This window comes from Neolamprologus brichardi, chromosome 4 (assembly GCF_056152115.1).
Source record: "Neolamprologus brichardi isolate AB-2024 chromosome 4, ASM5615211v1, whole genome shotgun sequence".
Taxonomy (NCBI): domain Eukaryota; kingdom Metazoa; phylum Chordata; class Actinopteri; order Cichliformes; family Cichlidae; genus Neolamprologus; species Neolamprologus brichardi.
The window spans coordinates 14,161,626-14,186,316 of NC_142107.1; the positions used below are offsets into that span (position 1 = coordinate 14,161,626).

The following is a 24,691-nucleotide window of genomic DNA, read 5'->3' on the forward strand; positions in this document are numbered from 1 at the left end:
AAACGAAAAACATTGCACTGCAAATATGAGGATTATTGCAAAAGCATCGATTCTGATTTGCTTTCGCTACAATAATCTTTAAGATAAATAAAGAAAAGCTGTTAATTTGCAGTCAAAAACGAAAGACGCGGTAACTGTTATTGGCATTTTGGCTACTGGGAGTCCGGGAGGCGGGACGAAGTCGCTTGACAGTCGAATCGCATGAATGCAATGATTCAATGTGTAGATGCTGATCCAATGAGCGCTCGAATAGCTACGCCTCGCACGTAATTGTCTGTGCGCGGGGCCACTCAGAGGCAGGCGAAGGCGGGCCTGGGTGGATGGATGACTGGAGTTTCCCTTGCGGTCTGAAGATTAATGGAAGGGGTCTGTTGATCTGAGGAATCGACTATCAGGTGGTCGGTCCCAGGAAACCATTGCACTTGACGGCTTCTTTGGAAACGAATGAGGAGAAATCAAGTGGGATAAGCGGCATTGTTAAAAAAAACCCGACTATACTGGACATTTTTTTTAAAAAAAGGTCTCAAGTGAGAAGGCCTGCATACACTGAGAGAGTACCTGGTTAGTTAAGGCCAGACTGCGAGGAACGCTCAGAAGCTAACTTTAGCTTGCTAGTTAGACAGACGGAAGTGGCTTTCGACGATCTGTGCCCGGACTTGAGTTTTTTTTTTTTTTTTTTTGGTACAAAACCAAGCCGTCTGTGGAAATAAATAACAACTAATTGACAAGTTGATTTGTCCGTGCTTGCTGGAGAAATCGACGAGCTAACGCTACCAAGCTGACATCCGCTGGCTATCTCTGCGAGCTAGCGCGCTAAGCTGAGCTAACTTAAAGCGGCTAACGCTTGGGGCAGTCTTCTGAGTTTCCCTGAAGTCACAACGGAAGAGTGCTGCTTTGATCTACATTTACATTTAGTCAATAATGATAGCTGTCAGCTAGTAGCTAGCTGTCAGTTTCATTGAGTCCAGTGACTTGCGTTAACGGTGTAACAATACTCAGTGACTCGCAAAGGAAAACTGATTCCGAGCCAAGGGACTCCACCATCAGCCTGCCATCATGGGCAACACGCCCACAGCAAAGAAGGGCAATGAGATGGAGAGCGGTGAGTTGTACCCTTTACCTCTAAGTTGAAGCAGCTAGCCCGATCATGCCGTCTGCCCCTTAGATCGTTTTGCTATAGTCATTTCCTGTTTCCCATAATGACAGGGACATATGGAGTATACAACCTAGCATCTGTACAGTGCATACCACATTAAAATGCTGCAACGGATTTTCTCTAATATGAAGAAGTGTTTGTCAACCTAGACCCACGAAGGACACCCACCCGTGGTCATTCACCTCATACACTGTCATACACTTTCAGCCAAAGTTGTTTTACTGTGAGGCCACGGTCATCTCATCGGAACAGCAGGGGATGTTATTCATTTTCTCTGCTCATCCTGTGGGAAAGCTCGTGACTGCGAGCCCGAGGTTATATTCAGAGTTACCAGTGAGGATGACAACAATTGGCCTCATACAACAGTCATAGGTTTCCTTGCGGTTTGTGTTTTTTAGGTCTTCACTTCAGGTCATGAAAGCCGACAATAACACCGCAAACACAAAGCCCACTGTGCAGCTGCTTTCTTGTGAACTTCTTAGAATCGCTTCAGAAAAATAAAACCTTCTTCTCTGTTTTTGAAGCCAGAGGAGAGATGCACATACTACTTTGGATGTTTACATTAACCTCCTAGGACTTGTCGTCCACATATGTGGACATCACATTTTGGGTTATTTAGACCAAAATACTCAATTTTGCTCTACATGGGCCTGATATCCACTTACGATACATTATACATTATACAGCTACTGTTCTATCAAAATTTTAAATGAATATCCCCATATGTCTCTTATTTTTCTTAAAAACCAAAATAAGGTTAAAAAACTCGTAATTCTTTGTTTTTACATTCATCGGGCCCCAATATACCCAAATATCAAAGAGAAATTAAAAATGCATGCCGTGGAAGAGTTCGGGTCTTAAGAGGTTATGTTTACATTAGGATGTTTACATTAAGTGATGAGTGAGATCTTAATGCAGTGACTCTCATAGAGCAAAAATAACTGTTATCAGTGGAAGGAGGAAAATAATGCCACCAGGACAGGGTCATATGATGCATGAGGGCAATTTGTCTGAAGGCACAAAGTTGGGAGTTGAGGAGTCTCTTGAACAACATGTGATGAGCGGCATTTAGAACAAGAGCACTTGTATGCGTCACAGAGTCTGTGTAATGTGGAGAAAGAGGTGATCTTGGACCATCTTACTTGTTTGTTTTTGTCTAGTATATGTTTGTTGTTGCTGTTGTTGTTGTTTTTATAAAAAAGTTCTTCAACAAAAGTAGAATAAAAACCCCAAAGAAATGTTAATCATATACAATAATAAGTATTTTTAAAAACGACTTATTTTCTTATGAAAATAACTTTGAAGTTCCTTTTTAACAGTCTGGATCACAGGGTTGCAGAAAAGTTTTGAGAGGACACTGTTTTATGTTTCCATAACACCATAAATGACGCTCAAGTGTGCAAAGTCTGAACGGGTACCTGTTAAATGAATGTCAGCTCCTTGCTGCTGGTAGAGAGTAAGTGTGAAGAATGGCCTCTAGGCTCTCTACTGTACTGTTACCCATGTAAGAAGGCCAAGGTTTTCAAGAGCCCTGGCTCAAAGATTTTTAATTTTTTTTCCTCAGGGTTGTAGACGTAAAGGAAACTGATGGATTAGTAGGTTAAAAACATTGACAGAGGAGGCACTGCTGCCGGAAGGTCTTTTCATACTTCGTCATACTTCACATCTTTATCAGTCTGATCTACAGAGACAGGTGCAGGCAAGGGGTTGAAAGGCCACACCCAGAAGCATCATTTTCCACAGAGCAGCTAGAGATTAAGGGCAACATGTCAGCCGCCTTTGTTTCCTACGTAAAATGGAAGGACAGTGTTGAGTGCTGGTCCAGGTGTTTAACACGTGTCGCGTCCGAACTTTCCAGGCTGGGCAGGCAAGTGAGACACTGAAGTGCTGTGCAGAGCTGACCCACAGGAAGAAGCAGGGCGGACAGACAAGTGAACAGCAGTAGGAAGTGAAGGAGCAAGGAAGTTCCAGCCCAGGCTCTGCACAGTTGGTCATCGCCTCTTCTGCTCTATAGACTAAACAGCCATACAAGGAGAGCTTAAAGTTTGGGCCTTTAAGACGACGTTAGTTGAGCATTTTTGTGGAATTCCTCCTTGGTAAAATATCCGGACGTACAGCAGTTTTTAAAAGTCTACACAGGACATCAGCTGGCTTCCCTCCAGCATTGTATGATGTCTGTAATTCACAAGCTGGCAGGAAGGCTGTTTCATCGAGCTGGACCCTGTCTAGGGGACATAGGCAGTGGAGAAGGCAGACATGACCGACCACAGGAGGAGCTAGAGGCTTGCAACTGGAGTGAGTTTTTATTCTGGAGCTGGGCAGTAGTGTGGGTTAGGGGTGGAGCTGTAGCTCATGCCATGTCCCTTTAGCTTAGTCCTTCACAGGCAGAGGGAAAACGTCTGACAGATAACCAAGCTGTGTTTTCTTGATAATGTTGCACTAAATTAATCTCTTGAACTGGGGGATTGAGTGTCTAACGTTCATGTATAAAAATACATACGCAGAGCAGAGCACCCTGATGTTTGTGTCTGCTCAGTTACCACTTGTTTTTTTTATAGTTACAGTGAAAAGGGGGGCAGTTCTCTGTGCACTGTGCTGCACAGCAAAACACTCAGGCTAAAACTACACAACATGAACGGATTTTTTTCATTCTTTGCCTTTCTTATGTTTTTGTCACTGTCCTCCTGACTCTAGTTTAAGACATTTTTCTGTACCTTCACACTTAAAGTGCTCTCATTGGGCTTTGCAAAACGTTCGCTTTGCGTTAGTGTGTTTTAAAGGGTTTTTTTTTTTTGTGCATGAACAAAAAAACTCAGCCAAGTCTACTTATAAGGCAGTTATTCCCTCTCACTAGGAAAAACATGCTGCTTCTGAACTGGCAAAAAGCCTTATTGGCCAGTTCAGCCTTTTTTTTTCTTCTTTTTTGTAACTTAATAACATCACCCTGCAACATATTTACATAATGGGTTTGTGAAAGTTACTTTACTTGACATCCAGAGTGTCATAAGTGCATCAGCTTTGGAAGTTTTTTTTCTTTTAAAACTACGTTGCCTAGATAGGTTTTAAGTGATTTCATGCCCATTTTTAGAGCACAATCACTTTCAACATCCATCTAAAAAAAAAAAAAACAACCCAAAAAACCAAACCCCAAATATTCTTGATCTTAAATCTTATCCCAAGTGAATGTGTCCAAATTGTGTACACTTTGCTGTATAAAATCAAATGGATTTTGATTTGTACTATCGCTATTTTATTGAGTACTTTACTCAACACAGATCGCCAAGAGTAAAATCATAATTGTTGCATTGTCTAAGAAACTGATTTATGATTTAACTTTATGCTTTGTAATTCCTTTACGATGGCAGTGTCCCAATAACAATAGGGGGAAAAAAATCTCTTAACGTCAGCCATGCAAAATGCTATCTTTGATGTGTCCGCAAGCCAGGGCTGTGTCAAAATGATAATACTGAGAACAAATCAGAAATTATGAAAATCTTTAACACAGATTGGAGACTTATGAATAAAGACTGGGTTTAATTGTTGTTTTCTTTGTACCTTTTATGCTACAGAGCAACCTAAACTAAGCTGGCATCCCCAGATAATACACGTGCGGAGAACTTAAAAGTGTCTTAGGGCATGTCCTCGACACTCAAGGCCAATGCCAACGCCCTATTTCGCAGGTTTAAAAATGTTCATCCTGTCTCTTTTTCCTCTTGCCCATGTTCTACGTCTTTGCCAAGTGTCATGATTCGTGCTTGCAGGCAAACGTAGCTCGGTGTTATCTCGTTTTTGGCTGGACCTGCTCACTAGTGAGAGGAGACTGGATTTTTAGTGGAGGGGGGAGGGGAAGGCGTTAAAGGAACACGAGCAGAATTAGAGGCAGGGTGAAAAGTTGAGTAGCGAGTAGTTTACTAGTCTCGTGAACAGGAGAAAAAAACACTAGTCAACCATGGACGCATGAAAACACAAGATAAACCGAGCACAGTCAAACGGTTGAGGTTAAACATTGGTTAAACCTTTGCATATGTATTTCAAATCAACATTCGACAATCAAATCACGTTGTAAATGCTGCTGAAATGTGTGACACATTGTGTCATTGAGACGCACACACAGTCAGATTAGTTAGCAGTCCTTGCACTACCAGCCTTTTTTCCTTGCTGGCGTCAGCCGATACACGACCATTAAGATCCAACATCAAAGTGTGGCACAACTGCACTGGTTCAGCAGCTGTCATCTGCTTACTTAACATCGCGCTTGTTTAAAACTTCCCATCACAGAGAGGGAGAGAGAAAGGGGGCCACAGCCGTCTGTCTGAGCTGCAGACCATGTTAGGGGTGGGTGGCATGATGGGAGCATCTTTTAACCATTAATGCTTTTCATTAATCAGATGATGTTTGACTGAGTAGTATTTCTGGTGGCGACTTGCAAGGGCTGCAGCATTTAAACATGCAGATGACTGGTCACGCATAGTCCTTTTGAAGAGAGGTATTGCTGCAACTTATAGTATAAGGGTCAAAAACTGCATGTATTTTTAAAGTATGTGAGCATTTTGTTGTAAGAAAAAAAATTGCTAATGAGTGATCAGTGGGTCCTGTAAATATGAGCAAAACCTTGGTCAGTTAAGCAGTTATGACACAGGATGTTTGTGTGCTTGTGTGTTTTGAACATGACAATATAATGAGGTAGCACTCAATACAAGTACAACTCCGTCTATAAATATCTGTGGGGTTCATGACCTGCCCCTGCTCTGCATGCAGCTGATTTATGTGATGGTTAAAGTTTTTTGGGTTGTTTTTGTGTGTGTGTGTGTGTGTGTGTGTGTGTGTGTGTGTGTGTGTGTGTGTGTGTGTGTGTGTCGTAAGCCTGCACTGCTTATCAGTTGACCTCAGTGTTGAAAGCCAATCAGACATCTCAGGCAAGCTTAGAGCACTAAACTGACAACATGGCAAACTGACACTCGCTGCTAAATAACCCTGAGATCCAGCAGCATGCATCACAAAATCTCCTATACCTGTTCTCAAAATGTGGGGTATTTTCACTTGCTTAATTTAGTCTGCCATGGATGATTGAAATATGCAGCAGTTCTCAAGCTGAAATTACACAATGGAGCTGATGGTTGTAGACATTTTACCTGCATGTGACATTCATTGGAGTGGAAATGAATAGTACTTAAAAATACCTGGGTGGCATAACTATATAGACTCAATGGCCAATTTATTGGGCATACTTGTTAAAGTGCTTTTTGAGGCAAATATGTAATCAACCGATCAGATGGTAATTAATTAATACATTTATTAGGCGTTTAAACATGCCCATTACCACCTCCTGCAAATTCCTTAACAGAGCCTAAGACTGAGGTCAGGAGGATCTGCTAGAGCTGAAAGGTGATTTTAAGTGACTTTCACATTGGCGAGGTGGTTGATGTTGGTGTATTTCAGAAATTGCTGATATACTGGGATTTCCTTCACAGGCATCTTTGGAGTTTACAGACAGTGGTATGAAAAATTGAGAAAATATTGAGTGAGTGGCAGTTCTATGCGTGAAAATGCCTTACTGAGAGGCTAGAGGTCAGAGGAGACCAGCATTTTGAGCTGATGGGAAGATGACACTAACTCAAATAGCCAATTTGTTGCAACCAATGTAAGTATAAGAGCTTCTCTAAACACACTTAACCTTGAAGCAGAAGACCACAGTCAGGTGACAGTTCAGAAAGCAAAGGACTCCAGTCCTTTTAGTCCTTTACACTAACTACTTCCTATAAGGCCTGCAAAAATATATGAAACACATATATAAATAACATCACATGTTAAACAAAGAATTTACTCTTGTACTGACTTTATTAGAGTCTTAAATTCTTCCTTTTATGCTTTTTTTTTATGCTCTCTTGCTTTTTTGTTTTTAATAAAGTAAGCAGCTACATGAGCTAGCTTTAAAACCAACTGCTCTCTGACTGACTTTTCCAGATTTTGTGGCACACATTCTGTAGCCAGGAAAAAGAAAGTACTTATTAGCCTCGGGTAACGCATTGCTTTTGCCTCACCTAGTTTCCTGTCTATATGTGTGTAGGAGCTGCCTGAGCTCCACCCATGGTTAATCTCTGAGCACAGAAGCAACATGACAAAATGTGAAGTAGTCTTCTTTTGCAAAACCCCAAAACCTCTAAACGGCGGGCACATCTCCTCTCCTCTCTGGGAGTATCGCTGCTGTATTTTCCTCAACTTTCATTTGTCTTTACTGTCCTCACTGCTGATAACAGATTGCTATGCTTCCTGGCTAGGTTGGCTTCTATTAGTTTTGTGTCTCATGATTAGAACCGTCAGAGTTAAGGATGTACCTTTACTGCAGCTTCCCTCTCAGTACACTTCAGGGTGCTCCTTGTGTCCATTAATGTTTTTTGTTTTGTTTTGTCTCTCTGATATTGCAGTATTTGGCAAAAATGTATATCATGCATGAAAATAAGTTTGATCCCACACTACATGACTGGCTGTCAGCTCGCTTGCTCCTGAATTGGTCAGTAAATGAACACGTCTGCTCTGTTTAAGATGGTAAAACACTCCTCATTCATGACTTTGTCAGTATTTGTCCGCTCCCTGTTTTCATTTCATGGCTAAAAGCCGAGTTCTCACCTTTTACAAGCATTTGATCCCATTTCCATTTTACATACAGCTCTGTTTGCTCATTTACTGCTTTCTTATTCACCGCAAAGGCTTGTATGCTATCTGAACAAGGCCTGGTGTAGACTCACACCTGATTTTGGCGCGCTTTGCGGTTTAATGTCGGTCAACTCGCCCTAATATAACCCCTCTATTCCTGCGTCAGAGTGGGGCAGTGAGGCCCAGGGGAGAGATGTGGGATTGATTTTTGGAGGATCAATTCAACCCTGGCACTAAACAACAGACTCTGGTGCTTTTGGTGTGTGTGTGTGTGTGTGTGTGTGTGTGTGTGTGTGTGTGTGTGTCGGGGAGGGGGGGGGGTTTCACTGTGGTTTGTGCCTTCCTGTTTTGCTAGCGTCTCCTGAGAGTGGCACTTTTTATGTTTCTGAAAACACCCAGATCATCTCTGAAAGTTTTTCATCAGTGACATCTGATTGGTTGTGCTAATTGGGGAAAGTTTTAGCTGCTGCTAGATTTGTCTAGTTCATCTCAAGGGTACTTGCTTAGGCCTAGTTTTCCATAGGACTTCATCTCTGGGTTGGATAAATATACCAGCTAGTGTTTTATGCCCCCTCCCCCTGATGATTATGCCCCTGTTTAGATCAATATAGTGTGTGTGTGTGTGTGTGTGTGTGTGTGTGTGTGTGTGTGTGTGTGTGTGTGTGTGTTTGAGACATGAGAGGGAACAGCAGTGAGTACTTTGTGTACAGAATAAATATTGATACAAACCAAGCAAGGGACCAATTGATCTGCTCGAGTCTAACGGGAGCAGCACTGTTCTCCATACTATGAGTGCACACTGGAGGTGGATGCTACTTTTTGAACTTGGTCTCCAGCAGAGTGAAAGTCACAGGAAAGACTGAAGACTGCCGGCAGGGACTTTTGGCTGGGTTTTTGTGGATGTGTGGGCCTGCTGACTTGACCAGAGTGCTGTCAGAGGGGGAGGATAGGTCATGAGTCAGTGGCTGTGAGGAAGAGGCCAAGAAGTAGTATAGGGGAGACTTTGCAGGGCTAATGTGTGACAGGAAGAGCTCCAGAAGGCATGCAGGGAAGAGGGAGTCATCCTCACGCTCAAGTGAATCGGGGTCTCGCTCGGCAGATGCTGCAGCACCAGAGGTACCCATAGTCCTCCCAGATGGTAAGAAATTTGGAGCTACAGGAGAGTAAGAACATGGATTTAAAAAAATAAATATATATATATTTATTTTGATCAGCTGCATCTCCATTGGTACTCCTTGATACCAGTCCTGTTGCTGTGTCCATATAGCTGCCAGCAACTTCTTTCCATGTCTTTCCTTTGCGCAGTTCCAAGTTATTCCAGTAATAGCTTTTTCTGCTTGGAAGTGGAAGTTGTGCAACTTTCACAGGAAATGTTTTCTCCCTGGTGACCATTCTGCTTCCATTGCTCTCTGAGAGCCACAGTGCTCCTGACATGTTTATAGGAACTTTAGTCTTTGCCATTGTTGCTTGCTTTCTCCCATCCAATTGTTGGAGCTACTGGTCTTTTGAGAATTTGCAGGAAATTATGTTTGCTAGATGAGGATTAAGCTTTTCTCTTGGTGTGTGTTTGTGTGTGTGTGTGTGTGTGAGAGAGAGATGCACAAATGCTTGCACGAGACATTTATGAGTAGGTAGCTGTTTGTTTTTCATAATTAATTTTCAGTTTTCTGATTCAGACATCGCTCCAAAAGGACATTAGCCGTATCACAAAGCTGATGAATAAACGACCGAGCACTTTCATTATTGACAGTTGACTGGCTTAATTTAAACTGTGCCCCAGGCTGTTGTGTTCTATTGATCGCCAAAGCAAACAGAAATTCCACATGATCATTTAAGCCTTTACATTTTTTTTAAGAGATTTGTACATTTTTGTAGTTTTAGTATTGGTTTTAAGGTAACAGCTATCCATAAGCTTTCGCTTGAATTCAATTCTTTTAAAAAGATGTCAAAATTGTTAAGCTTATAAACTGATCGTTAAAAGTCGTTGAGTCGTTCTCCACACTTCATTTATGTTTTTGTAATAACAGCAACACAGAAAAGTGGAATTTTACTAAAGCAGTTGTCGGCCTACAACTGTCACCATTCTGTTTCCAGTACTAACAGTATAAATAGCACACTTCAGCTCAGCAGCTGTGCCCGGTGCACTGACACTAAGGAAGAATGAGGAAGGGTTGGTTATCTACATGTTCCCACAGAGCACTGAGATTAACCCCATAAAGATAAGGGGTAAAAAAAAAAAGAACTTCTTCATATGACTGTGTGTGTAAAGTTGTTACAGTCTGTCCACAGGATTACAATGCCACTCAAATGTGTACCACTTAGGAATGTCTTTTTCTTCTTCTTTTTTTTTTAATTAAAGAAAAAGTCATCTCCATCTGTGTACCATTCAAGCTGAGTGCAAGTGTTATGACTGTCATTAGTTGGTTGGAGTCCTAAAATAGCCAAAAAATAAACATGCTTCTACCAAAACTTGTTAGTGTTCTTGTTCTGATAAAGGCAGGCTGTTAAATGCAGGATAAAGAAACCTTGAAGATTTCATATGAATGTGTGTACTACTCCCTGAGAACAGGACAGAATTACTTTCTTAACGGATAAATGCCAGGACTCAGTGCGCAGCTGATTGTTTCTCTAGATGTACTTACCTTTCTCAGTTAAGTCCTAAACTAAAGCCCCTTTTCCATTAGTACCTACTCAGATTGACTCGCCACGATTCGACTCGGATCGACTGGTTTTCCATTACAATCCCACGACGTAACTAACATGCGACACGAACACTACAATAAAGGTGGGCGAATATAACAAGAATATACCTGCTGCTCAGTCTGTGGCTTGTCATCAGACTCGGGGATCACTGGGTTGTTGTTTTTTTTTTTTTTTTTGTAGCCATTTCCCTCGTTGGCGGGTTTCAAAAATGGCGTTTTTGACTTTTGTAAACAAGATGCTCTCATGGGTGACACTAACGAGCTGCCATGAAATCTGACGTCACAGTTTAGTACCTCCTCGGATTGCTTGGAACCCCACCTGAGAAGTCACTAAAAAAGTACCCGGTACTATGACCTAATGGAAAACCCTGAAAACTGTTGCAGACTTGCTGAGTTGATCTGAGTGGCTTATCTCCTTCATTAAATACTACTATAAGACTGCTCTGGGGTTTGGACGACATAGTACACGCTTTTGTATGAGGACCTAAGTGTCTTGGAAATTAAGTCCCATACGGAATAGCTTTAATTTATTATACGAAGAAATAGACTGTGAGGATTTCAATGTCATTTTGACAAACTCAAACTCGCAGAGGCTGATTTCGGCTTTGCTGACTAGATCCTGACTGATTTATCAGTGTTCAGTATTAGCAATTTATTAGTTTCTGCATTTCTAATGGCAGATAAATGAACATTTGAAAAATAATAAAAGCAATTGAGAAAGGCCTTTTAATCATTTTTACGTGAATTGATGTGGCATAGTTTATCTGTCAGAGAGCAGCTCTTTGGTTGCCAGCACATATTTGGAACACCACAAATAACAATGAGGCGATTGGAACAGAATGTAAACTGCTACATACATAACTACACATAACAAGTGTCAAAGAAAAAGTATTGGTCAATATAATCCATATACTGGATTTTTAAATCACTAAATATTGATAGCAATATCAGTCTTAAAAGTCCTGCATTGCTTGGGTTCAAGCACTGACGTGATCTGCGTAACCTTTAACACGATAAACTTGTTTTATATAACAAAGACTCTTTGAAACATGACTCCCAATGGTAGTGTGCCAGAAAATGAGTCTCTTTACGCCTGTGTTGCCATTAGTCTTCCGTGAATCATCATTTTCAAGATTTCTCATCAGCTTCAGGTTTTATGAGATTTTTTTCACCAAGGACATTCAAAGTGACCCCAGACTTTTGAGCAGTATTTTCAAATTGAATTTGTAAATATATGCAGATTTATATCATTTTACTTACTCAATTATTCTCCAGTATGCAGTCAAAGAAGTTTGAGGCTTCAAAAGATGAGTTTGTTTAGTCTAAGCTTGAAGTGATACCTCAAAGTTGTTCTTCGATGGCAGAAATGTTGATTTAATGAAACCAACCTGGAATTCTTTGAAATTGATCACTTAGTTGTAAGAACAAAAAAGAGCAGACTAGAATGAATAGAAGTTTGTTTAGACTCCAGTTTATTTAAAGCTTTACTATTTCAATTTTAAGTATTGCTGTGTTGTATTATTTTCTCTATTCTGTGAACAAGGTCATCTATAGCATTTTTTTTTTTTTTTTTAAATTTACAAATTTGACAACTTTAACTATGTGCTACGTATTAGCTTGTTCTCTTTCATTGTTGCTTGCTGGCAGCAGCTGATAAATGTTGGCCCAGGTAGTAAAGACCAGATAAATCCAGACATCCAGTCATCACAAGCATGTTATGTTGCTCTCCATATAAGCCTGCCAGTGCTTCAGTATCCTTATAAAAGTCTTAATAAATTCAGTTAGGTTTGGGTGAAAACTCTCTGAATGGGAATTTTGTTTCTCTTTGCAGTGAAGGAGTTTCTTGCCAAAGCCAAAGAAGATTTTCTGAAAAAATGGGAGAATCCAGCACAGGTGAGATGAGACATAATTTAGTTTCTCCTCATTACTGTGTCACTCTGTTATTTGTAGCATGCCTTAGTTTTAGTTGTGTTGAGGCACTGTATTGTTAGTGTATTTCCCAATGAATCGTGACTTGATTAATGTTTCTTACGCTCATTTACTCAGATAGCCAGTGTCATGGAAATAGGCCTGCCCCTAAACTAATGAAAGCCCATTCATTTCTTAAGGGCAGTTCGCCCTCTGCTGGGCATGTGTGTAATAATACAGTTGACAGCCACTTTCAGTCGCAGAATATATAACCCTGCTGGATTTATCAGGCTGTTAAGGAGACAGCATTCTGTCATCCAGACGTGGATTGCTTATGCAGATGTTCCTCGGGGCTACTTTCAGACACGAAAACGGTGTCTGAGAGTGCTACAGGCCATCTGCAGTTTTTCACCTTAAGACTAGTTGCCGAACTTGATGTGGAACCTACTCTTGTGAACTGCGACCACGCTTTTGAATATCCATTTTTGCCATTGTTAAGAAGAAGCATGATCTCTGTGTCGCGCAGGGTGCTACAGCGAACGACCCACCCCACCCCTGACTCGGAGAGAGAAAGAGAGAGGGACCAGCATAGATAAATCATAGACGATTTTCTCAAACTTAATATAATTAGAAGAGATTTGGTGAAATTAAGTTTTAAATGTGAACATGTAATTGCTTTTTAAGGCATTCTGTAGCGCACCGAGCTGCTTAGAAAGAGGCACGCGAGTGCAACTGCACACGTTTGCCCCTTAATGTAACTGCATGCATTCAGACTTGTGTTGAATGAGATGTGCTCAGATTACTGTAGCACCTTTTATGGAAAATTAACAAGGTCACTTAATCAGCACCGAAGCCACGACATGTTTAGATGCTGTCAGATAAGTTCACCATGAGTGTGCCTCAAACAAAGAAGATTCATAGTAAAATATCTTGTTACTGATATGGGATGGCCTTTTAGTTCAGGTTTAGCAAAAAACTATGTGGGGCTTGTACGGACAAACAGATTGTGATCGTTCTCTAACTGGCATGGTCTTCTGTCTCCCAGCAAACTGCGGCATTGGATCACTTCGAGCGTTTGAAGACTTTAGGCACGGGCTCGTTTGGTCGAGTCATGTTGGTGAAACACAAAGAGTCTGGTCAGCATTACGCCATGAAAATACTTGACAAACAGAAGGTACGGTATTTTTGAAGAACCTAATTCAAGAGTATATTGGAGAGTAAATAAATATGACTCAATTGGGTGCTCTGGCTTGTATCGTAGCATCCCTTGTACAAAAACATTTATACCAAGATTGTATGAACCATTTGTTCTCATATGTTCTTACAAATACTGGCTTTGGAATTTCCAGAAGGTCACGTTGAAGTTTAGACGTTTTAAAGTGTCAAAAGACACTTTCTAGCTTTACATGTCAAAGTTTCGGGAAATTCACGCCATAACTACATTATAACTGCAAAACTCCCTGAAACCCTGTGGGTTACCTGACAAGCACATCATAGAAATGGAACTACGCGATGGGTCGACACTGCTCACAGCTATTCTGATTGGCCTTTTCCGTACTGTGCATTTTTGGTTACTTTTTCACAGCGTTATTTGAATTTATCGAAATCTGTCCTGAGATGTAATCATTGTTTTGGGAGGTTTTTTTGTTTATTTGTTTTTCTTTTTGACAGCCTTCTTACCTTTCTATGTCCTGATCCCTCACAGGTAGTGAAGCTGAAGCAGATAGAGCACACACTGAATGAGAAGCGTATCCTCCAAGCCGTCAGCTTTCCATTTCTGGTGCGACTGGAGCACTCTTTTAAGGTACGCATTTGTGTCCTTCCTCTTTTGTTGTTTTTCTGTAGTAATTTGGCCGGCTTGTTTATGCGTGCATGCTTTACGTTTCAGTAAGTCTTTCCTCATCTCACGACAGGATAACAGCAATCTGTATATGATAATGGAGTACGTGCCTGGGGGTGAAATGTTCTCACACTTAAGGAGGATTGGTAGATTCAGGTGAGTTGTGTTAACTCTGATGAAAGGCCTCCATGTGCTGTTCCCAGACTTTAAGTATTGAGCCTCGTATGTTGTTTTTGCAGTGAACCACACGCCCGCTTCTATGCAGCGCAGATTGTACTGACCTTCGAATACCTTCACTCGCTGGATCTCATCTACCGAGATCTGAAGCCAGAGAACCTGCTCATTGACCAGCAAGGTTACATACAGGTATGGGTTACATGTTTGTATTCAATCATCATCAACAACATTTGCTGCTTAGTGTCTCTAAAAGTGCTCTCCCCGTATGCGACTAGCGGCTAAGGGCTGTTTATTCTGTTTCTTAGGTAACAGATTTTGGGTTTGCAAAAAGGGTGAAAGGCCGAACTTGGACGCTTTGCGGGACTCCCGAGTACCTGGCGCCAGAAATCATCCTCAGTAAAGTAAGTGTTAAGCAGATTAACAGGGGAAATTTAGGAAGCAATTGCTTCATCAGCTTTTTAGACTGTGAAACAGCTTTCTTTTTGCTGTTTCCTGTGAACATTGTAGTGTGAAGTGTTTGTTAGCGGACATGTTTGATGCCCTTTGTTTCTCGTGTGTTCTTCAGGGTTACAACAAAGCTGTGGACTGGTGGGCTTTAGGAGTACTGATATACGAGATGGCTGCTGGTTACCCACCCTTCTTTGCAGACCAGCCTATTCAGATTTACGAAAAGATTGTATCAGGAAAGGTGAGTTTGGCTTTTAGTCATTAGAATTGTGCACTTATCCCCAACTAAGGACTCATTATTACCACCTACTACTGCTTCAAATACACACTGTTACATTTGAACTTTTAGCCTTTATGATTTGAAAAGTGTATAAAATAACGCATTTAGCTTTTCAATTATTATTTCTGAGAAATACTGTCTATGAATCAAGAGAAAAAGTTAATGTCGACTCTATAAGCCGCTGCAAAACTCATAAAATCAAATGCAGACAGGACAGCGCAGAGCACGAGCTGCAGTAGAAAGAAGTCGTGCGTGACGTGATTCCTCTGTAAAAACTGTTTAATATAATGTGTAGTTTATAGCTCCCAAATGTCATCTCTGACTTTCACGTATGGTCTCAACAGTGGTGAGAAAAGCAAAAGAACAACTAGGTGGAAGCAACTCCTTAGACACAAATGTCTCATGCAGCAGAAGGTTCAAAGGAGAGTGGAAACAAATGGACATAACCACTCACAACCAGAGAACCATCAAATTTAATTAAGCCGTGTCTCTGTGCTCTTTATGTCTACACAGGAGTCTTTTAGGCACTGTATTGAGTCAAAGGTACATTAACACCGTAGGTGCATGTTTTAAGCACAGGAGAGTGGGGTGCTTTTCATTATGCTAGACACATCTTCTTATTTCCCTTACTGGTATTACTTTCTATCACCTTTGCTTCTCATAGCAAGAGAGAGAGAAAAATAAGGATACATCAGGTTTTCCTTGCATTTTTGCTCTTCCAGTAGGCTCCTCATTTCTTCAAGGTGCATTTATGATTGTTAGAAGATCTTCCATGATAGCGGGGGGGTGGCATTTCTGGGTCACTGGAGGAAAGAGGATGCAAGAATGCTTGTTAGCAAAATGAGAAGAATCACTATATACTTTGGGCCATACTAAAATGCAAGCTCTTATGCGTGTGTAGCAGGATTGATTAAAATATAAATGTATCTGCTTTGAGAAATGCACATGACATGGAAAATTGAAAACAGCCACTAGAGCGCCTTCTCTGTAGACATGTTGGTGGGCGTGATTTTCCACCTGAAGGTCTAGAGTCTTGCAGTGTATTTAAGTGATTATACGAGGAAGGAATGAATAGTTTATTCCAAACCAAATATAAAAACGATTTCAACCTTGCATGAGAATATAGAGCCATGAATGGTTATTACACTTCAGTTAAACTTTAACTGAATTAGCTGAATTTTCTAAAGTTGAACTCTTACGTCAGAAAAGTCACAATAAGACATTTTTTTCCCCCCAAAATGCTCAGCCTCAGGCCTGAGAACACACTCCGAACAACACTCTGATTGCTTTCTGTGCTTCGCAGGTTCGCTTTCCTTCCCACTTCAGCTCAGACCTGAAAGATCTGTTGAGAAATTTGCTGCAAGTGGACCTGACCAAGCGCTTTGGCAACCTCAGGAATGGAGTCAATGATATCAAGGGCCACAAGTGGTTTGCCACCACCGACTGGATTGCCATCTACCAGAGGAAGGTAAGAGGCCAGCTTTCATGCAATAGGAATGTGAACATAAATATAAACACAGTCTGGGGTCTGAAAAAACGAGTCGGGGTAAAAGTCCATCAGACCAGCTGTTTTTCTAATGACCAATAGGTGGTGATTGTATTTAAATCTGTGGGAAAATGACCCTGTAGCTCATTTTATTTTGACAGATGATTGAGAATTTATGGTCTCAATCACTAGTTTCATGTCTTATAGAACATGGCAATCACATGGTTGATCATTTTGTACATTATTAGGACTTTTACAGTAATATAAAAAAAAGCAGGGGCTGCTTTAGAGCGATGCTACCTCTTGACATGGCAACGTAAAAAAAATACTCCAAACAATGGTTGTCACTATGGTAGCTACACCCATCTTTTATATACAGTTAATGTTTATAAGTGTTTCTTCGTATTTACAATTGAAGGAATGGAGAAAATTCCTTATTATATTCTTTCCTTAAAAACGAAACTGCTTTTAATGAGATTTCGGTCAGCTTAGGTGTGTTTTGTGACTGCGGATGATTTCACTGTGTTCTGCCTGTGTACAGAGGGTATTTCAGTGGAGGTTAATGGGGAAAAATATGCAAAGGTTTTAGTACTTTCTCCTTTCCTTCATGCAAAAATTGGATTCTGCAGAAAACAAAAGCACTGCACCTAATTTGAACACCCATGTTCAGCCTTTGTCAGTATAATATGAATACAAATAGTTAGTTAAGTTTGAGCTCCTGAGTTGTAGCTTTTAATTCCTAATTAACAGTTATAGTTGTCAAAGGATTTTACAAAGTTTGAATAGCTCTGCATAAAACGTATGTTAAGGGCAGCTGCCTTTATAGGTAGACCTGACACCTGTCCCCCCCCCACCACCACCACCTCACCTCTCTATGTGTTTTTCAGTTTGATTACATTTAAAGCTAATGTGGATCCCCTGCAAAAAGACAAATAACTGATTAATGTTAATTGAATGAATAATTGTGCTGAATAACCAGAATTATGGCTTTTTTTTCTCTTTTTTTTGCCTTAATCAAGCAGCCTAAGTTCAAATATGGGCATCTGGGAAAGTACATGATTACACTGATGGTCCTGCAGGGTGTTCACAGATTGATTATCAGACAAACGTCACAAATATCAATGTAGGAGTGTTTCATTGAATACTGCATTTGAAGTTACACTTTAACCGCTTTGTCTGTGCGTCTGTCTCCCATCTGCGTTCCAGGTGGAAGCTCCCTTTATTCCTAAGTGCAAAGGCCCTGGTGATACAAGCAACTTTGATGACTACGACGAAGAAGAAATCAGAGTCTCCTTCACAGAGAAGTGTGCAAAGGAGTTTGCTGAGTTCTAGATACCAACCACGGTAGTGATATTATGAGAGAGAGGCAGGGATTTAGAAAGTGAAAGGGGGTCTGAGGACAGAAAGCACTAAAGTGGACTGATAACTTGCTTATATGTGATGAGGAAAACGATGTAAAATCCACCCCCCAAATGGAAAGACGGAGGCAAAGTGATAAAAGATCCAACAGAACCAGCAGTGTTGCCTTTTTGATTGTTTCTCAACTGTTACCTTTACACTTTATTTATCCCTCTTGTGTTTTGTGCCAGGGGCTTGACAAGAACAGGCATAGGTTGTGGCTGTTCAGCTAGATTTGTTTCTTTCTGATGGTGTAAATGACATGTTTTCAGTCTCTGCAGGTTGAGGCATTGATTTTTCTGTTAAGGTACTGAATCTGCTAAAGCTCCTTTTTTTTCTTTTCTTTTTTTCCTCCCCCTGAGCAGGCCCTCTCTTCAAGCTTCTCTAAGAGTGATCGTTGTATCTTGTCTCCTCCCCACCCCCAGTCTCCTCCATCTCCTCCACCTCTCCATCCCAAATCTGTCCAAGCAATACCAAGTCCAACAGCAGTGCCTATCATAATGCCAACTGGTTGGAAAACTGTGTCGAAAGCGTTGGTGCAGAGCTTTGGCTACGGTGGCGGTGGCCCTCGTGCCCGTTTTGGTTGAAAGCTTGAAAAACTCTCTGCACCTGCCTTTGTCTGCTCAATGTGGCATGATTATTGGGTAGATGATGCACTCTGCTGCTTGCCGCTGAAGCAGCGGCGACCTCTTTGATCAGAGTGAAAATGATTTATCACAGTAAACTTCACTGCGGTCCTGCTCGTTTAGGGACCCGCGGGAAGTAAACATGAGGTCTGCATTTAAGTCTGTCTTTCTCTTAGCTGAATTTATTAGAGCATTTTAAAAGGAAAAAAAAAATCCTATCAGTGATCATTTTGTCCTTTTTATGTCGATCTCTGTGCTTGTGTGTTATTTAGTGCTCACGGGTGGGTTTAAAAAGCTGTGATTTAGCAGCAGCTAACATTGTGGTCACACTCCTGACTATTGTTTATTTAATTCATAGTACATTTATACATGTATATTGATATATATAAATATAAGATAGAGAACATGAAATATCCATCTTTTTTCAACATATGTCTATGTCTCATAGCTGTGAAACTGACTTTAAGATTTTATAAATAAACAGATATTATATAAATTCTGCCAAATTTGCAAACTGAGAAAAATGCAGTTTCCTATATGTGACTCTGATGGTGGTGGATTTTAATACGCAAAACAGTAGCAAAAGGTTTCAACAACATGTGCATGTTATTTTTGTACAATATCACTTTTAAAGAATGACGGCAGAGCTTTGTGCTTTACTCGTGCCGAGGTACCTGAGATCACGAATAATGTCTAATATTAAAAAAGACAGTCGGCGCTCTATTGGAAGATAGATTGGGAACAAGACCCAGTTAAATGTGTCAAAGTTCTTCTGGGTTTGGGTCATTATTCAGTTGTAGGGCAGCAGATTGCAGATAATTGTCACCGGGGTTGTGCTTCTCCTCTTCCCTGACCTTTTTGCCCCACCCCCTCCCCTTTTTGTAATTCTCCCTACATGCAACACCTTCATAGATTTACAGTCCAACCAATTTTCTTTTTCTTTTTTGAACTGTTGGGTTTGAGAGTGTTTTGTTTCTTTTATTTTTCCAGCTTTCTCTGTAACAAATTAAAACCAAGGAAGCAAACCTAAAGCTTTTTTTTTTGCCAAGTTTCTTTACATGGATGCAAGACAATCGCAGACCAAATCTTATTGCTGGTTTGTTGAGTGAACACAATGTTTTGGTTCATTGAAGGACTTAACGCTGTCGCCCACCTGCCATCCATACATAGGCCTTAGGTGCTAGACCTTGTCCATCTCACTGAAAACTTTCTGTGAACTGTTTGATGTGCATCGAGCTCTTTGTCATACAGTCGTGTAACGTGACATGTTTAGAATGTTTTGGGGGGGGGGGTTTGGCTCCAGTTATTTTCAGTAGGCTTGAGTGATCATGTTTGGCAGTGTCTTAATACGATTGAGATCAATCGCAGGATGCTTTTTTTTTTTTTTCTTTTTTTTTCTTGAGAATGTCTTGAAATGGAGAAGTTTCAGTGCTGTTTGGAAAGCTGATGTGTGTGGGGTTTTTCTTTTTCTTTTTTTTAAATACATTTCGTTGGCAGGTTTGGTTTTTCTTGCACGTGGTAAAGCAGCCCAATGAGAAGACTTCCCTCTGGGCCTTAGACATGTTTGAAAAAAGCACCGTTTCCACAGCTAACGGTCTGGTTGCTGGTTAACCTTTTTTCGGGGAATTTGTTTGAGCATCACACTAAACAGTAAAGTTGCTCACTAACCAAGCTGTCCAGCCTTTTGAACACAGTGAAGCACAGGCCACACAGTTCATTTGTGCTAAATATTTGAGTCCTTTAATACACACTGTAATGTTTTGAAGAGGGCACATGTAATGCCTTTCTACCCAGCGATGACTAAACCGTCGACTGGTAGAAGGCAACGCCACTTGATCCACTTCAGACACCGAAGCATCACACTTTGTTTTTCCTTTACAATACAAGACGTATTGTCACTTTTCTATCAGCTATCAACTGCTCTGTGCTACTTAAGGTTTTTTTTTTTTTCTCCCGTCTGCCTTCTCTTTTCATCAAGTTTCCACACACACTTCTTTCAAACATAACACTTTTTACATCTGAGATGTTTTGCGTTCATATTTTCTAATTGTATTTTCAGAAAAAGAGAGGAAAAAAAGCAAAAACAACATTAATCTTTCTCCTCATGACCTGGGTACAGTGATTGTGTAGTCTATTGTACCTTTTGGGAAACAATACTGTATATCCTTGCCTTCGACAGTCTTAACTATCTTACCCTCTTCTGGAGAACTTGACAGATACCCTTAGAACACAATGAGTATGTTAAAAATATATATACATAAAGTAATATTTTGCAAAATGTATCATTCCAATAAAGTTTTACTTGTTAAGACTAATATGTCTGGGTTATATGTAAACTTTCTCTTCACTTCGCAGAAAGCAGTTGTAGGGCAACAGCTGGATAAGACAAATATACATGCCGGTAGGTGATGGCAGATGCTGTATTTCCACCGTCCTGTCTGTTATTGTGAATGCTTTAAGAGGATAGCAGGCGCAATTGAATAATGCAGTGTTGTGTTCATCCTGTCACAGTATGGTGTCAGTTACCAACCAGCTCCCAGCACCCCTTTCCCAAATGTAACCCCAACCTCAGTGCACTCTTTTATTTTTTCTTCCCCCTCTTTCTTTCTTTCCTCCTCCTCAATTGCATCTATCTGCATAAGTCATACAGTTGTATGCAAAAGGGTTTGGCACCCTGCGGCGAATTGCATATTTTTGTTGATTTTTGAACTGAAGACCAATAAATACGACTCCTGCAGCAAACGCGCATCAAAAATGAATTCTCCACATGTTAATGCACTCCTGCCACTTTGATTTATTTAATGAAATAAAAAGTACTTGTGGGCATGTGCTGTTAAAAGTTTCAGCTTGGGTTTCATGTGTGGATCGCTGTCGTCTTGCAGAAGTCAGCCACTTTTTCAGTTGCACTTCCTTGGCTCGATCGCATGACATTCGCATCCTGAATTTGCTGATAGGCAGTGAAATTTTTTCTTCCCTTTTTATCCATGCAATGTTTCCTGTGACACCACCCCAAAGCACAACATCCCCAGCCCCAAGGTGTTCTTTTCATCAGTGCAATTCCTTCCCTCTCTCTTTCTCTGAATATATATGTATAGATATCTATAGATCTATATATGTATCTCCAGTAAATATGACCAAAGAGCTGAGCTTTTTGTTCTCCATACAGGTCTGGTCCATCCAGATGTTGCTCTGCATGCTTCAGATGCTGAGTTTTTATAATAGGACCTCAGATAACGTTTCTGTTTTTAATGGCGTGCATATTGGCCACAATAATCCACCATGGAACTTTTTCAAGAAGCTCAAGCTGAAGCTTTTCCCACTGACTGAGGGAGGGGGGGGGGGGGGGGGGGGGGGGGGGAATTGTGAGTTGTTTTCTTAAAGATTAAAGCAATCTGCGAAGGAGTAAGGGATTCAGAATTTCCAAACCAAGAAAAGCCTCAAATCACAAATGAAAAACTATTGGAATGACTCACTCTGTGTAAAATAAAGTGGGCAATTTGGCCAGTGGTCCGCATATGTTTGCACGTATTAAAGGCCTAGAAACCTGAGCCATCATTATGAATGCACTATTGCCATTAAAAAAAAAAAAAAAAAAAATACAAAGCCATGCAGTAAATCTGTCATTACATTACACATTACATTAAGAAAAATGTTAGTGCATAGATTTAATTTGTAAACATGGAGAACATGCAGATGAGTGACTAATTAAATGAAAACCTTAAACTTTGACCTTTTCATTGAGGGTATCTGGTGACTTTGTTAAGCTGTGGGTGACATAGTTTGGGCCTATGATGTCTTCTTAGGGGCTAATGGTCACTTTAAATCAATATAGATTTGTCCTAAGTGATCCCATGATGAAACGGGGGTGGTTTCTTTCAGGATGACAAGGACCCCACCCTATCTAAAATGCAGAAAGGGTCACTGAATGGGCTGAGAGACTCCTGACTTAGTTGAACGCCTACAGGAGATTAATAAACTAACAATGCTCTCCGCCACCAAATCAGGATATCTTTTCACGAAATGGTGCAGAAACATTAACAAGGTGCTTTGACTTTATGAGGCAGCAGTTGGTGACCCCAAAATCTTACCAAGATGTAAGTTTACATATATACTGTAAGCTATCATGTAAAAACTATAAATCACTGAAACAGCGTTTGTGGTGGTGCAGTACTGTGTAAAAGCCCTGTGCTACCCCTCATTTCTTTATATCTTGCTTCCAAAGAGCCAAACTTTAACAAATTGCAATGAAGTGCTTTTGAGCAATAGTTCTCTTGGCTTTTTGGCTGCTTTTTCACTCATTTTTTAAAGCATCTTCAAACTGACCTATGAATCATTCAAGCATTAAAAAATGCACATAACTCGAGGGATGAACCTGTGTTGTGGCTACACAGACAACTTGGCAAAGAACCATTTTTTAAAATTGTGTCTTTAGGCACTTTGTTACTAACAGTTTGTTGCAATGTTGCAAAAGCATGTTGTTGTTTTTGTTGTTTTTTTGTTACATTTGTGAAAAATGCCAAAGATAACAGTTTGATGAGCATAAGGTAGTATTTGTGCACCAACAGGGTGATTCTTAAAGGGAGACTAGCTGAAAACTTGGCATATCTCAAAATTCTGAGCAGTGTGTCTTAAATTTGAGGATAATAGAAGAAGTGTCAGGCCTAAAAGACTATCTACAGCAGATGAACAGTATCTGAAAAGTCATATCGTTAAGTAATAAGAAAAAATCCATCAAAGACCTGACCTTAGAGACAGATCTGGCTCTTCAGTTGATCCATCTGCTGTTCACTGAAGCCTCGGGAGAAATGGTCTCAGTGGAAGGGTGGCTGTCAAGAAGTCATTCTTATGGAAGGGAAACGGGGAGAAAATCTTGAGGTATGCCAAATTACACAAAACGGGACTGAAAACCAGTGGCAAAAGCTCTTAAGGAGTGATGAATCCACTTAAGGTCAGGGGAGAAGTGCAACAGTGTGTGTCTGCAACCATCTGTAAAACATGATGGAGGCTCTGCCACGGTATGAGACTGCATTTCAGCCAGAGGTGTTGGGGGGCTCTTATGAATGCAGAAAGTGCCATCAGACTTTAATCCACCATGCAATACCACCTGGTCAGCATAGTGGCTTCATATTTCAACATGACAATGACCCAAATGCACTTGCTAATACAGTAAAAGCATACCTGGACAGAAAAATACACAATGGGGCACTGTCAGTCCTGGGCTGGCCTTCTCAGAGCCAGCAACGTGGGATCATTTGCACAGAGAACAGAACAAGAAGGCAGCCATTATTCAAAGAAGAGCTCTGAATGTCCTTCAGGGAGCCTGGAGAACTATTCCTGACTTACAAGAGAGTTTGGGCTTTGTTGACAAATAAAGGTGGTCATACCAAATAGTATGGACAAGTTTCAATAAATTGCTTAATCTCTTTACCACTTTCCCAGCAAAATATTAGGTAAAACGTGAAGGGAAGCTCAAGACTCCTCCACTGTACTGTAAATCTAAAGGGAAATGTACCATTGACAATCATTTGTATAGTCTTCAGATCACGTGTGTAGTGTTTGATGGCTGCACGGCTTGTTTGTAATTTTTGGGGGCTTTTTGTTGTTGTTGTTGTTGTTGTTTATAAAATATATGTATTGCCTGTTTGTGCAATGCTTATTTCTTACTTAAGATTTAGGCATCGAGGGGGCGTCTCAGTTTGGTCTGTGGCTTTGATTTGATTTTGCGAAGCTAGGCGAAGGACTGGATCACGTGTTAAGAATTATTTCCGTAACAGGATGTTTACTCTAATCAAAGGTTGAACGATAATACTAATAATAATAGTTGTTGCCAGTTTGTGTTAATCTTAAACAAACAAAAAGCTACCTTTCCCACCAACTGGACCACACTTAATACCGAGTGCGGGCGCTCGTTCCCGTTCAGGACTGCATATTCCACCTTAAAAACGCCTCTCGAGTAAAACTTTTCGCTCTAACTCCTTCGTTCCACCTTAAGCGCAAACGCAAACGCAGGAGGCGTA

General features: G+C 40.7%; 1 protein-coding gene across 2 annotated transcripts; it reads left to right on the forward strand.

The window, feature by feature from the left end:
- Positions 1-307: 307 nt before the first annotated feature.
- On the forward strand, positions 308-20,989 carry prkacaa (protein kinase, cAMP-dependent, catalytic, alpha, genome duplicate a). Of its 2 annotated transcripts, none has more exons than XM_006791328.3 (10): positions 308-1,102; positions 12,344-12,405; positions 13,466-13,594; positions 14,126-14,224; positions 14,334-14,416; positions 14,500-14,626; positions 14,743-14,838; positions 15,003-15,125; positions 16,468-16,632; positions 17,857-20,989. In XM_006791328.3, the coding sequence occupies exons 1-10, from the start codon at positions 1,057-1,059 to the stop codon at positions 17,980-17,982; spliced, it is 1,056 nt and encodes a 351-aa protein (XP_006791391.1). In that variant the 5' UTR covers positions 308-1,056; the 3' UTR covers positions 17,983-20,989. The 2 variants fall into 2 exon arrangements, with proteins under 2 accessions (XP_006791391.1, XP_035763850.1); XM_035907957.2 differs by lacking the exon at positions 308-1,102 and adding an exon at positions 8,482-8,948.
- Positions 20,990-24,691: the final 3,702 nt, after the last annotated feature.